This window comes from Drosophila novamexicana, unplaced genomic scaffold, assembly GCF_003285875.2.
Source record: "Drosophila novamexicana strain 15010-1031.04,08,12 unplaced genomic scaffold, DnovRS2.1 tig00000193-arrow-pilon, whole genome shotgun sequence".
NCBI classification, from domain to species: Eukaryota; Metazoa; Arthropoda; class Insecta; order Diptera; family Drosophilidae; genus Drosophila; species Drosophila novamexicana.
In genome coordinates this window covers 4990666-5005634 of record NW_020824787.1, presented here as the reverse complement: position 1 = coordinate 5005634, position 14969 = coordinate 4990666, and the positions used below count along the sequence as shown (strand labels likewise).

Below are 14969 nucleotides of genomic sequence, written 5' to 3'. Positions count from 1 at the left end.
GTTTACCCACGCCATGCTTACCGCTCCGACAGCACGTATTACCTTTGAACCAACGGCTTGTGTTATCATAGCATGGGCGCAGTTGCCGGCTTGTGCAGTAGGGTATTGTACAAGCATCAAGCGGTAATATTTTTTGTTGTTAATTACATCTTAAATTTTAATCAACTAAAATCTGATTGTTAAACAATAACAAATATTAAAAATAAAACAGTTTATTTCTCTTCTGATCTCTTGATTCCCAATGCTTATTGCATCTTTTGGTAATAATTCTCTACTTTCCAAGTATTATATAATCCATTGCATAGTTTTCCTGCAACTCCCGATATGAATTTTACAGTTGCTCATTCATTCAGCTTGCTTTTTTAACCCCCATTTTACAAAACTGCGTCACCGAAACTGCCCTACGACTATGAAAAATGCCGATACGCAGAAAAGCTCTGTTTTTTTTTATTAGGGTGTAAAGTTTTGAATGAGAAACGCACTGTAACTTGCGCTCTCACCCAATTACGCTCTCATTGTAATAAATCATTCATGTCAACCCGCGCTCTCTCTCTCTTTCGCTCCGTGTGTCTACACTACTGCATGTGTATTAGTGAAATTTAAGTATATTTAGCTTCTTATTGCGCTTTGCTTTGTTATTGTTGTTTCTTTACGCCTTCTGTGTGTGACATCATGAGCGTGAGAAAATACCAATTACAGACATTGGGTGGTTGGTTCAAACCAACTTACTTCCACACATTCACACTTACTTATAAATATGTGTGCATGTAATCTAACCCCGAGCGAAGTGCACGTAAAGCGATTACAAAGCATTTGGCAAACTGCAAATATGTACCGTTTTTAAGTGGCGCCCGCATCGAAAAAGTGGGTCATAGCACATAATAAAGCTCAACTTACAGCAATTAATGAAAGTCATTCATGAAAGCGATCAACCAGTCACAAAACCAAAACAAATGTTTATTTTTCAGCTTACATAATCGTGGCTTGTGTTTATCATTCAAACAAACAAGTTTTCGGAGCTATTTTTGTAAACATGTTGAGTGTGTCTAATGACGTCACGCTTTGGTGATTGCATTGCGTTTTATTGTTGTCAAAACTAGAAGTTGACCTTACAACCTGAAGCTGCCTGCCACTCGGCAAATTAGTTATGCTCAGACATCTACTTATTATTATTATTCTAATCTAAATCTGTGCAATCATTAAATATAAGGTCGCCCCGACTAATGTTTTGTTGATGATATTATCTGAATTTCGCATCAATCAGTTGTTGTAGACGCTGTCATCAAACTAACAGCTGTTAACAGCGCAGAGCTAATAACATTGCTTGGCAGACGATCTATTTAAAATGCCACAGGCTGTAGAGGGCGTGTTAAATACCATAAAAACAAGCACTTAAAACTATTAAACAACAGCGAGTACATGATTTAATTGGGTAAACAATAGTGGCTACAACATCTGGACAGCCCCTAAAACAACAACAAGAATTTCAATATGTTATTGTTCATGTAAGTTTTATTATACAGCGCGAACCACTGTCGGCCGTAAAATGTTAAGTGGAAACACTTGACAGTGCAACAGGGGCGTGGCTATAAATAGCTATTGTAATTTTAATAATAACAGAGAACAGCTGCTGTTAACTCTTTAACGCCAGTTGTCAAAAGGGGATTTAGTCGTAATCTTAGATAAACTGTACTTTAACACAAAACTTATTTCATAAAAATCTCAGCTAAATAAATTCTGTCCTGTATTTTATCAACAAAAACTATATACTGTAGCTTGGAAGAATAAAAAAACCTTTGAAATATCTTCAAACTATTTTTTTTAGGCTTGAAATATGAGTACTCGAAATAAAATGCGGCGTTTTTGAAAGTTTTAAGGTATTGATTGACAAACATCAAAGCTCTAAATCTGAAAATATTAAAAAAATTTCAAGTCCATAACTCTCAAATAAAATAGCGGCAAATTAGGCAGCCAAAATACTAAAAATCTAAGAACGAGTTTTAACATGCGAAAAAAATCTGTTTAGAAATCCCAATTTAAAATTCCCTAGGTACTTTCATATTGTGTATTTATATGTTCAAATTTCACTGCACTGTTAATTTTTATGGTGTTTATGATCTTATTAACATATTGACTTTGTGAACTTCTTTTGTAGCGCTCTGCGATTTCGTCCCTGACTTTTTGGCTATATTTAAATCGATCAATCTGCTAGGTTCTGTTTGGGTTTGAGCAAAAACTGTTCGCATAAACAATTGTTTCCTCTTTCGCATTTCAGTTTTCAGCACTTTTCAATATTTTCGTTGCCTAAAAATAAACTCTGAATGCGATTCTATTTATTTCGCACCTAACCATAAAGTTGCTCACTTTAATGGAAAGGCAAACGAACAGTTTTTTTTTCCCCTATTTTTTATATTTTTAATTTTTCAAATATTGACTTAAGCGCTTTTGTATATAGACATTCATCTAGTTTCTAAACCAAACATAGAAACTCAAGTGCTCAAGCATCAATAGATGAGACGGAAAGTCAATTAAAAAGCGAATGGTATTCGGGTGCTTTAAAGAGTGGCCAAAATATTTGCACAAAGATTAAGCTATGTAAACCATAAAGACTATTAGCCATCAAAGTATTTTTGTAAACACACACAGAGCCACATTTACCAAAGTCATAAAAAGGCAATTAAAAATCGCGCCGAGAACTGTCCACAGTTTGATTTGTTTGAATTGCGGCATTTGCATATGTCTAGAAGGCATCATTCGTGACCGATATTTACGTGCAGAAAATATTAAAATTAGTTTCGAAATATCTATTTATAGGAATTTCATTTCATATGTTAGACATTTGCTCAAGTGGGCGTGCCGTGGGCTCTGCTAAAAATATAGAGAACACATCCAGAATGCGCCCACGTCATAATAGAGGAATAAATATTTCGTTTATAATTCAATTTTATATAAGCTTATGCAGATTACATTTATGTTATTTAAAGCAGGACAAACTAATTAATAACATAATATATAGACAGTTTATTAAGAAATAAATCAATCGTATATTGGGAAAATATATCGATGTCGATATCGAAAGGCGACTCCAGAAGATTTCCGGAAGATTATCATAGCTAATCTGCTGTATTTTTGTTGATTACACTTTAAGCTCTAAATTGAAATCTTCTACCAAAAGAAATCTGCCAATTAATTTCATACTAAATGTATGCTTAGTTCTATTTTGACTACATAAACCCTTATTTTTTAAATAAGCCAAAAAAACAACAAATACTTGAGACAATCCCTCGGAAAATTGGTTCAAAAATAACGAGCAAAAAAGACTATCTTCGGCACCACGAAGATCTAATACCCTTCCAGACCCAACCTTTTCATAATGCTTTGCCCGTATCTAAGAAGCACAGGGAAAATAGTTAATGCCGAGTTTGGTCAAGATATCTTGATAAACAACAAAGGTTTTTAATTCAGAACATAGTTTTAGACCGATCGTTCCCATGGCAGATATATGATAGAGTAGTCCGATCTTAATAGGATTTTGCATATATACGAGTAGTATAGTAAAACTAATAAATGCCGAATTTGGTCGAGATATCTTTAAAAACAAAAGGTTTTTTTCATACAAAAACTTAATTTTCGACCGATCGTTCCTATGGCAGCTATATGATATAGTGTTCCGATCCAGATGGTTTTGACATATGTGCTGCGTGTAACAGAAAGAGGAAGAGAAAGTTGCATTAAGATAGCTTTAAAACTGAGAGACAGACGGACAGACGGACATGGCTATATCGACTCGGCTGTTGATGCTGATCAAGAATATATATACTTTATGGGGTCGGAGATGTCTCCTTCTATGCGTTACACATTTCACGACAATATTATAAGACCCTCTGCAAGGGTATTTAAAATATACGTTTGCAATGAGAAAACCCAGAAAAACCAAAGAAATGCTGACAAAAACTTAAAACTCTATTTTTAATCGTTTTTTTTTTTTTGGTCGCCGCGTGACAAGACAAGTTCGTGCAATGTGAAAAACGGCTCAAATTTGAAAATAGCAGCAAAAGCAGGCCGACCAAAGGCTCTAAATATAGCCGATTCCCTAGTCGACATATTATACCAAACATGAAGATATATATAAAAGTGTGCATATATATATATATATACGACTGGCCCGTGTTTATTTTAATTCTCGTCTTTTGGCCGGCTTTGTTGCCTAACAAGACAATTGCAACAACAACAACAACAAAGAGCGAGGCAAATGCAATTTATAAATAACAAAATGAAGGCATTTCCCTTGTGACATCAGCGTTAGCATCATCCGAACATGAAAAGGCATTTTCACGCAGCGCCTTTGTCTCTAAACAACTTTTCAATTCGCCCATGTATGTGTATTATGCACATACATACATGCATACATACATCAATAGACGCGGCACAGGCTAGCTGCGTTTCAGTACAAAAAGTGATCTCATTGCCGTTGTACTATATACATATACATATATATATAGTATATATACTTACTATATGCAAGTCGTATAGCTCAACAAAAGGCTTTAATACTCGTAAGCCTTGTCGACGGAAAGTGTGATCACCACAGCATTTGACTTTGGTTAACAGATCAGATTTGTTGAGGCACACAAAAGCGTTTACAATAACAAAATCTAGCCTAAAACATCAGCTTGGTAATACGAACAATATTACAAGATCAAATGCAAATTAATGTAAGGATGAGATTTAAAATCAATATACTTTTTGTTGTTAGAAAATAGTTTGCTTGTATTTGTCAGCGTAATTGAATAAAGCGAACCAATGCCTTTGGATGACATGATCTATAGATCCATCTGGGCCTAGGCTTTGAATAAGAATGTATATATACAAGCATACAATATATATACAAACATACATACAGTAAATGGAAACACATACATGCATAGAAAAAAATACATCATAGTTCTAAAAAACGTAGAAATTTTAATAAAACTGTAAAACGAGATGTAAAAGTGATCGAGAGTTAAAAATGTATAAATTTCCTCGTCTTAGCAAACAGCTTTGGTCTGCTTTAACTTAATGATCGCTAGTAATAAGGATTTTCCCTGACGCAGAAAAGGAAATTTAATGAAAAGGAAATTTATTTACGTAAATTGACGTGTTGCTAGAGAGGCATCTGTGGCGATGTTTAAGGGGAAATTTAGGGAACATAAGTATGTACACAAAAGGAAATTTTATAAAAAGGAAATATAAATAAATACACGCATTGTTCGGAACATTTGTGGGGACATTTACATTCGCGCAAGTTACGCGCGCAACTATTCAAAAAACGAAATAATGGACTGAAGGTATATACACATATAATATATACAGTCTAAAATCGATGATAAAGGTAGCCTAAATAGTTAGTGATATATATGTTATATGTAAAAATGATTCAGTGCAGCTTGCGCGGTTTGAAATGTCTATAAAACCTTTACGACTTGGCAGCTAGCAACAGTTCGTGTAAATCACATTAAAACGTTTGACTATATCCTACATTTTACATTTGCGCTAGTTGTGAAATTATATCTGAGCACTAAAATACGTTTTGGTAGTTTTGAATAGATTACTATGCTATATCTAAGTGAAATACATCATATAGCGCACTTAGCAAGATATCGCGATGCATCAATATTTGCGCGCCCAATAACAATAATAATATGATCTTGTGATCAAGTGACCGATTGATAAATGGAAAATTTGGAGCAACCGTTGACAATTGTGGCAGTTGGACAAACAACAGGCCCCCCAATGGGGGGCTGGTCATCGTCATCGTGCGAGGCCTTATAGTCGCTGTACGCGCAGATAACTGAAACATACAACCTATATCCCGCTCCCACATCTACGCCATTGGCTGTACAAACACAGAAGTTGGGGCTTACGATAAGAGCCGCATGCCGCAGTAGCTGCTGGCAGCAGCAGCAGAGGCAGCAGCAGAGGCAGCAGCAGAGGCAGCAGCGCAGCATCGGTCTGGTTTATAATCAGTTCCACCTAATTTCTACTCAGTCAAGATCACATAATCAACACGTTTAGAATGTCCACGCTGGAAAACGAGGTGACATTTCGCAAGAGAACGGAACTCAGCCAAAATCTGGAGGCACAATTCCACAGCTCCTCCACAGAGTTCATACAGATCACAGATCATCGCACCTCCAAGCACAAGAGTCTCGAACAGCTGGCGGCAGCCAAAGTGACAAATGATCAATCAAGCGACACCTGCTGCAGCCGCCAGTGCAGCAATCTATGCCGCATGAAGACGCTCAGGAAGCGTCTGCCCATACTCGGCTGGTTGCCCAAATATAACAGAAGCGACGCCTTTGGCGATCTTATAGCGGGCCTCACCGTGGGCCTTACGGTCATACCCCAAGGTCTCGCCTACTCGGGCGTCGTGGGTTTGCCGCCCCAGGTAAGAACTACAGGTGTTTGTGTGTCTGGGTAAATATGCTTCTGTCAGCCTTATCTTGACGTATGTAGAATTCGTTTTAGTAGAAGCTCATTATAAATCTAAATACAAGAATAGCTGCTTTTTGTTTAAGTGCGCAATGCATATAAATAATTGGATTCGGATTTGAATAAATTCGCACATTTCATGCCCGAAATTATGTGCCTATAGTTGGGTGTATAAAACGTCTTTATCTTGAACTTGCAGCGAAAGTCGTTGTGAAATAATCTAATTAACACTTTCACAATATACAATCGACCGCTGCTAACAGTTTGAGAGTCACAGTTTTAAGGTACTCAAATGTGTTTTGTTGGAGTAATAATGTGTATTCAAATCTCACTAAAATATTTTTCTGCTAGCTTTAAAGTCTCAGTCGTAGGTATTTCGTCACAGTTCTACAGAACGTAATCCAAATACAGTTTCAGAGTCCCAATATTTGGAGTGTTATTAGTAACATTATTTAGTTACAAGTTTATGCCCTAGTTCCGTCTAGAGGACTCTTACTTGCATTGCTTGTTTTGTTAAAAAACTTCTTCAAAACAATCCTGATTTGAGCTAGGCACAGAGTATGAATCGCTTGATTCGAAGCTGCCTCCACTTAAACTTTCCAACACTGTTTTCCGTTACAGTACGGTCTGTATGGTTCGTTTATGGGCTGCTTTGTGTACGTGCTGCTGGGCACCTGCAAGGATTGCACCATTGGCAGCACTGCAGTTGCCTCGCTGATGACCTACCAGTTCGCGCAGGGCTCCTGGCAGCGTTCGGTGCTGCTCACCTTTCTGACGGGCTTCATAGAGCTGCTGATGGCGGTCTTTCGGCTGGGCTACCTGGTGGAGTTTGTGTCGGGGCCGGTGAGCGCCGGCTTTACGAGCGCCGTGGCCCTGATAGTGTGCACCTCGCAAATGAAGTACATTCTGGGCGTGAACAGCGATGGAGTGTCCTTCCTGCAGCGCTGGATCAGCATGATTGGCGACATTGGCCATATACGCGTGTCGGACAGCTGCCTGGGCTTCGGCTGCGTGGCGCTGCTGCTGGCCATGCGCGCCCTGGGCCGGCTGAGCCTTGGAGCCAAGGATCCGACGCAACGCAATGGCTGGCAGCGTGCTGTGAATCATTTGATACGATTTGTGGGCATCTCGAGGAATGCAACGGTTGTGCTGGCCACCACTGTGCTGGCCATGCAGCTGGAGGCTGGCGGCCGGAATCCCTTTGTCTTGACTGGCTATATACCGCCGGGGCTGCCAACGCTGGCGCTGCCGCCCTTCTCAATTGAGCCGCAGCCCGGCAATGCCACGGCCGGCATTGCGCCTGTGCCCGGCGAGACTTTCCTGGAGATGGTGCACAATTTGGGCTACGGCCTGCTGATCGTGCCGCTCATAGCGCTGCTCGAGAATGCGTCGGTGTGCAAGGCCTTCGCCAAGGGCAAACACATCGATATGACCCAGGAGCTGATGGCCACGGGCGTGGCCAACATTGCCAACTCGCTCTTCAGTGGCTATCGAAGCAACAGCGGCCTGGCCCGCTCGGCCATCAACAATGCCAGTGGCTGTCGCACCAGCATGTCCAATCTATATATTGGTCTGGTTGTGGTGCTGGCGCTCAGCTTTCTCACCGAGTACTTTTGCTTTATACCACGAGCTGTGCTCGCGGCCATACTCATCTCGGCGGTCATCTTTCAGGTGCAGTACCAGATCGTAATACCCATGTGGCGCAGCAAACGTGAGTCGCTGGCAAAGCAGCTAATCCTTATACTTGCCGTCAGCTCAAGTGCGCTTCTCTTGCAGGCTCCGATCTGGTGCCTGGTGTCTTGGCATTTGTCACTTGCCTGGTGCTGCCCCTGGAGATCGGCATCCTGGTGGCAATTGCAGCCAATCAGCTGTTTATTCTCTACCATGCGGCACGGCCCAAGGTCGTATTGGAGCAGCTGGAAACGGAACAGGGCATTCAGTTCATAAAGATCACGCCCGATCGCTGCCTAATCTTTCCCTCCGTCGAGTTTCTGCGCACCATGGTGCTCAAGTCGGGCAGCCGCACCACCTTGCCCATTGTCATCGACTGCACCTATATCTATGCGGCTGATTTTACCGCCGCCAAGGTCATCTCCTCCATGGTTGATGACTTTCGCGCGCGCCAGCAGAAGATCATATTTTTCAATCTGAAGCCCAGCGTGGTCAGCATTTTCGAGGGCCTCAACACACGCCTGGTGCTCTGCTACAACATGCACGCTCTCAGCCATGAGCTGAGCTCGACTGGATTGGATCGCTCGCACTCGATGGACACCCCAGAAGAGGTCGAGAGGGGCGTGGGCCCGGATTGCGTGAGCACGGCCAGCACACTATGCCTGGCCAGGAGCTAGGCAGCCAAGTAAGCTCTTTTAATATTCTATGTATATATATAGGTGCTATAATATTGCTCAGGATTTTATATGAATCGTGCATAAAGGCTTTAATAATATCTTAATAAAATATTATTATCTTCAAACTTAAAAAAAAAAAAAAACATTTGAATTATTGTCAGCTTTTTATCATTAGAATATTTGAGAGTACCAGAAACCCTTAAAAATTGCTTGCAAAAACTAACAATTACCTTTTATCATAAGAATTGTACTTGCATTTTTATACGAGACCACAAAAAAACAATTTGTTTAGTTTGTTAGCTAGTGTAATTAAAAGAAATCTCAAAATAAATAGTTACATATGCACCATTTGTGTCATACTCTGCATTTATGTATTGTGTCAGAAGTACCAAAAGTGTTCATATATTGAATGGCATTTCTAGTATGCATAGACATTTAATGCTTTGCTCTATTGGCGATTGCAAATTGGGCTAAAAATAGAATTGGAAAAGTGCTATAGGTGACATAGGTGCTTGACTAGGTGATTCGCTGTAACCAAGTCTAAATATCCCTCAAGTTATGGATATGACATGAAGAAAGGAAGTATATAATATATGAGGGAAAATAGATAAGTACAAGGTTGGTTAAGCTCTAAGCGCAATAATATCTAAAAAAAATTTAAGAAAATATATATAAAATATATTTTGAAAATAAATGAGAATTAGATCAAATTTGTATACATAAATAATGTCTTTGTTTATATTAAATGCCTGTAGTTAAGTCAACAAAATGTTACCAGTTTCTATTATATTTTTACAAATATATTTGCATTTACCAACACTAGTAGAACTCTATTACAGGGTATACCCAAACCGATACATTTCTAACATGACAATTTCACTGAGAGCACAAAAATTGTCCACATGTTAGACATCTTTAGACTGGGCGCTATAAGGCGGCGACATTGATCGACGTGGGCGACTGGGTCAAGTTCAGGTGACACATTCGCGGGCCCCAAGCTGAGTCAGCACCAAGTGCAGTGCGAGACCAGCAAGTGTGTATATGCACACACATGTAAGTGTCAAAGAAAATGTCAATTGACAATGCAATTTCCCTTTAAAAACTTTTGGGCTAACCTAGCGTGGTAGAACCTCTATAAAGATACGTAGCTTAGCATATGCTTAAAATACCTTTTCCATAGGCAATTCGCCTGTTTGAAGTACACATGTTTATTTTCAATTTAATTCAGCTTTAGCACAAATTCACTTTTGTATTTTATAAGCATTTATCGAAAGCCATTGATTTGTGCACTAACAGGTACTTTTATCGAACTATCGATTGCGAGAAACACACAATCGAACTATCGATTAGCACAATTCGTTTGGGTATCATAACACGTATCGATAGTTTTAATGAAAGCTAACGTTCGAAACGTGTCAAACTGGGGCGAATCCTTTCAAGAAGAAGAGCCCAAAGTGAAAGCATTGCATTCGTTCAGAGCAGAGCCAATTCGTGTGAAAACACTCAAATTTAGAATGAGAAAACGCAAGGTTCAAGCAACTCAGGCCGGCACGGATCCTTTGGCCTTACCATCGAGAAAACCATTTGCAGTACAATATTCGAATGTTCAGAGCCCGAAAATTGAATACAATCATTTGCAAACAAGGGAATCAACTGGAGACTCGGGCAACAGCCGGCCCAAGAAACTTAAGCAGCTGCTCTTTGACGACTTCAACGAGGAGAATAATGAAAATCAAGAGCCTATACGTGACATGCTGCCAGAAAGTCGAGCCGTGAAGATCAAGCCAGTGCAGCGCATACTCAATGGAGAGATGGGCAGAAATGTGCAATCTATGCAGCCACTGATGAGCATGGACAAGGAGCTATGTCCCATGCTCGCTGAAGAGGAGCAAGAAGAGCTAGCAGCAGTCGAGCCTGATCTGGTAAAAACTTCGAGAAGCAATAAGGCAGTCATGGTCATTAAAAATTCGCCAAGTCCATTGCTGCAGCAATCCAAGGTCCAGCCAGACAGCTCAGCCAACCAGACTACCACGCAATCCCAGAAGAACGGGCATATTGTAAAGCAGGTGACCTACTACGACACCTGGTACGTGATTCGACCCAAAATTATTCCATCCGAGACACGCCAACAGCGACATTATTTGGAACTACCATTGGTCAAACTGGCCAATGCTGCCAAGCACATGAAGCTGCCATCCGACGGTTGGAGCAGCAAGGTCACACTGTACAAGGTGGCGCCGGCAGTGCTGCAGCGTCACACCTTGACCATATTCACCGGCGATCTGAAGGTTCACAAAATACCCGAAAGAGAGCGCCACAAGTATCAGCCATCCTGTGTGATCTTCCGCCGCGAGCTGCCCCCTCAGGAGCGCAACAAATGCCATGTGCCCTACGATCGTGTCGTCATCTTCAAGCACAAACAATTCACCGTCAATTTCGATGGAAAACTGGTCAACCTGAACGGTTCACCCGAGGCGGTCACCTGTCTGCAGGATGTGCAAAAATTACTAGATATACTCGAGAACATGACATTGTCTCACTCGATGATTGAAGTTGTAACTCCCAAGTGAGTGAAATTGTATTGTTATATTGCACTTAAATACCATAAAAAATACTAAAAAATATATACTAATATACCAACTAATAAAATAATGTACCATATACCATATAATAACAGTACATTGGTATATGATAACAGTATGTGAGCAATATTTTATTCAATTATATAATACTTGACGGATTATTTATTTTGAGTTAAATAAATTATATCATTTGTCTTTGGATGTACTTCAAATAAATCCAATAAAATGATTTTTGTTGTATTTTATTTATTTTATTTGTATTCAATCAGAGAATCATTTCAAAATCTACGCTCAAGAACGTTAACCAAAGAGGAATATGAAATTAGCTGAACATATATGTCAAGGAAGTCAGACAAAAAGGAATATGAAATAAACTGAATAGATTTTCAGTTGCACGCTTAAGAATGTCGGAAGAATATTATGAAAAAAGCCGAGCAACTAAATGCGTTCTGCACTCTTACGGATGTTGAGCAAAGAGGAATATGGGAAAAGTCGACACTTGAAATGTGTGTTGCACGGTTAAGGATGACTAACAAAGAGGAATAAGAAATAATTTGACAATCCTAAGGTGAGATCAAAATGGAGTGCAAAATACGCTTCTCTTCCTTTGCCTAACTTTGATCTATATATCCCATAAATATCCAATATATATATATATATATATATAATGAAATATTATATCTCAATAATTAAAGGCCACTCACCTTGCAGCTGCAGTATTGTCATTTGATATTCGGCCAGCTTCTCATCGATGTAGTCCTGAGATTGATTCGCAATAATTTCGGCAGTCGATGGTCCAAACTCCTCCTCATCGTCATAGATCACATATGACTTGGGCTGCGGCGGCTCCAATGGCACCCCAATAAAATCGATCTGATCCTGTCCGTGTTGTCTCGGTTGTGGTGGCAGTTGTGCTGGTCCGCCCGGCTGGCGTAGATATTGTGGCGGCGGCGCCGGCTGCGGATAATGGGGCTGCTGATGCGACAGCGGCGTCTGCCGGCTGCTGTATGTGAAATCCGAGCTGGGCGTATGGCAAACGATGGGCGACGGAGTTGGCGACAGCTGAAACGAGCTGGTCGGCTGGCCGCCATACGAGTTCTGATGATGCAGCGGCTGCTGCAGCGGCGCCGGTCGATACGGACGCGGCGCTGACGCTGCTCCATATGGATAGCCCGCCGGCGGCTCGAACATGCCCGGTGGCTGATACGGCGCCGGCGACTGATTGCCGCCGGGCCACTGTGGACGCGGATGCGGCATATTGTTATTGTTGCTGCTGCCCATGGGACGCTGGCCGCGCAATTGCGGTGCCGGCGACATGGCATGCCCAAAGGGACGCGGTCCGGATATGATGGGCGGCGGACTGGGCGCTGTTGTCCACGGCGACGGCGGCCGATACAAAAACGATGAGGGCGACGGTGAGGCGGCATTGGGTGCACGTGGATTCCAGCCACGTGGTCCATGGCCAAACGGCGGCGGCGGCTGTTGCTGCCCGGACATTATTTTTCACAGCAATCACAGCCTTTCGTGGGGTTCACTTTTATTTGGGTTATATTGGTTATTTACTTTGACGTTACGCTGACTTCAAGGGAACTCTTTCTTATTTATTCGAGATGGGCATATTACACTGTGAGTACAGAAAAGATAGTTACACTGGGTCAGCAAAGTCTGCAGGTTGGGAGTTTTATAAAAGGAAGAAATAGAAAGGGATAGCTAGATGATGCTCTCGATTCCTCAGCAGAGTCTAGTGCAGCTTGTCTTTGTCAGCACAGTCTACTCTAGAAGATGGGCTCGATTCTTCAAGCAGAGTCTAGTCTAGTCTAGTCGAATCTAGTCTGGCCAGCGATCACCTGAGCGCAAGCAAGCAACCCAATTCTGTCAATACACAAATAAATCATGACCTATTCTAAAATTCCTAGTCTCTTGGTTGGCTCTGATGAAATTGTGCTATTTTCCAACGGAAGTGGGCTAAATGTTTATACGATTTTTCGCACTCGATTTCGATGCTTTTCTTTTATTCTCATTCGACTTTTTTAAAATTGGCGCTGACGCCATCGCAAGCATTTTTTTGAGGCGGAAAGTGCTCGCTTTTAAGTTGCCAATTTTTTAAAGATTTCATTTCTAGTTTAGTTGTCACACAGTGTGTTTAGCATATACTTTAGTGGCACATAATTTACACTCTATGATTATTAATATCGTGCAAAATATTGGAACACAACACAGCACAGCCAGATTAGCTAGCTGTCAACATTTTGAAGGTCTCTGTCTCTGTCTCTGTCTCTGTCTCTACGCAAACCCAAACGTGTGTGATATATGGTCTCGGGTGGCGCATGGCACACGGCAAGGACATAAATACTACACATGCTGCCTGGCCAGTCGACTGATATCATTCATAAACTTAGTGTGGAAGATCATTTATTTAATGATATAATATACATATACTCGAAAACTTATTCGCCAAGCTAACTTAATTGCATTTCAAGTGAACTCAATAGAAGCAAAGAATTTCAAAAATTATGAAAGTGAAATTGGCAAAAATACTGAATAATTTCGCAATAAGAAACAATGTTTCTTTTTACTAGATACAGTAAGCATTCGCTAAAGACAATGGCAATTCGTTTTAGTTAAGTTAATTTTAAACCAAAATCGATTCCAGATTCCAGAATTCCAGAAGATATAAGATATATAGAAGATATTTCCTCGAAAATTGTAAGGTTTCGAAAAGTTCGAATTTCTGGAATCTTCTTTCTATTACAAAATGTTATATATATATATTTTTATATATTTTTTTTAAATAAATATATTTTTATATAAGTTTTTAAATAAATATAAAAAATATACTTTGGTTTATATATTTATTCAAGTCAAAATGAAATCTTCATAATTTATTTATTAAATTTAATTTTTAATAGTTCGATTTCGGGCGGAAATTAAAAGAAAACATTATCCACAAATGAATAATGTTTTAATTAATTAAAAGATTTAAATTAATAAATCAAAAGCATAAAATTCGAATGCCGGATCGAGCCCTAAACAATTTTTTCTAATCAATTTTTAAAAGCAAATAAAATAACTAAATCAAAGAGTTGTATGTTTTTCCTAGCCAGTTTCTACTGTAGCAATTTTGCCGAAAATTTCCAAAAAAAAAATTGAACGTTCCTCATCTGCTCTCAATATGCAGCAAATTTTTGTTTTAATGTCCAGCGGAATATGATAATTTGCACAGTGTAGGCGTGTTATAGATCAGTCCCCAAAGCACATTTTCCGCAGCGGAAAAGGCGGAAAAACCATGCAGACTTTTCACTCTTGCGGCAACGGCAGCGCCATTGCGTTGGGTGCTTTCGAATGGATTCAAAAATAGAAATGAACTCAGTTCGTTAAACTTTTGCTCGGAAAAATCATGCTGAGCTCCTATTGCCGAGTGCAGCATGCTTCGATTATTCTTCATCACGCCACCCCCAAGCCCCACAGCCTCCTCTTCGTCCCTAGAAGTGGGGAAGCCCCCTCTCAATTGTCATCCATTTAATGGTGTTTTAATATAATTGCTGTAAGTGCACTCGCATTAACT

General features: G+C 40.2%; 3 protein-coding genes across 3 annotated transcripts; 2 read left to right on the top strand and 1 right to left on the bottom strand.

Moving 5' to 3' along the window:
* The first annotated feature begins 6054 nt into the window (after window positions 1-6054).
* LOC115758551 (sodium-independent sulfate anion transporter-like) lies at window positions 6055-8897 on the top strand. Its single transcript, XM_030699248.1, has 3 exons — window positions 6055-6430; window positions 7096-8185; window positions 8251-8897. Exons 1-3 carry the CDS (start codon window positions 6059-6061, stop codon window positions 8820-8822), a joined length of 2034 nt encoding a protein of 677 aa, XP_030555108.1. The 5' UTR covers window positions 6055-6058; the 3' UTR covers window positions 8823-8897.
* Window positions 8898-10249: 1352 nt separating this feature from the next.
* LOC115758552 lies at window positions 10250-11520 on the top strand. Its single transcript, XM_030699249.1, has 2 exons — window positions 10250-10744; window positions 10811-11520. Exons 1-2 carry the CDS (start codon window positions 10337-10339, stop codon window positions 11390-11392), a joined length of 990 nt encoding a protein of 329 aa, XP_030555109.1. The 5' UTR covers window positions 10250-10336; the 3' UTR covers window positions 11393-11520.
* Window positions 11521-11861: 341 nt separating this feature from the next.
* Window positions 11862-12901, bottom strand: LOC115759273 (extensin-like). The gene is made up of 2 exons (XM_030700175.1): window positions 12109-12901; window positions 11862-11902 (listed from the first exon to the last, which is right to left on the bottom strand). The coding sequence occupies exons 1-2, from the start codon at window positions 12899-12901 to the stop codon at window positions 11862-11864; spliced, it is 834 nt and encodes a 277-aa protein (XP_030556035.1).
* Window positions 12902-14969: the final 2068 nt, after the last annotated feature.

Coding starts and splice junctions, on each gene's coding strand:
- LOC115758551 (XM_030699248.1), top strand. CDS start 6,059: ATGTCCACGCTGGAAAACGAGGTGACATTTCGCAAGAGAACGGAACTC. Junction 6,431..7,095: donor TCGTGGGTTTGCCGCCCCAG/GTAAGAACTACA, acceptor TTTCCGTTACAG/TACGGTCTGTATGGTTCGTT. Junction 8,186..8,250: donor ACCCATGTGGCGCAGCAAAC/GTGAGTCGCTGG, acceptor CTTCTCTTGCAG/GCTCCGATCTGGTGCCTGGT.
- LOC115758552 (XM_030699249.1), top strand. CDS start 10,337: ATGAGAAAACGCAAGGTTCAAGCAACTCAGGCCGGCACGGATCCTTTG. Junction 10,745..10,810: donor CAGCAGTCGAGCCTGATCTG/GTAAAAACTTCG, acceptor CCATTGCTGCAG/CAATCCAAGGTCCAGCCAGA.
- LOC115759273 (XM_030700175.1), bottom strand. CDS start 12,901: ATGTCCGGGCAGCAACAGCCGCCGCCGCCGTTTGGCCATGGACCACGT. Junction 11,903..12,108: donor GACAATACTGCAGCTGCAAG/GTGAGTGGCCTT, acceptor ACACATTTCAAG/TGTCGACTTTTCCCATATTC.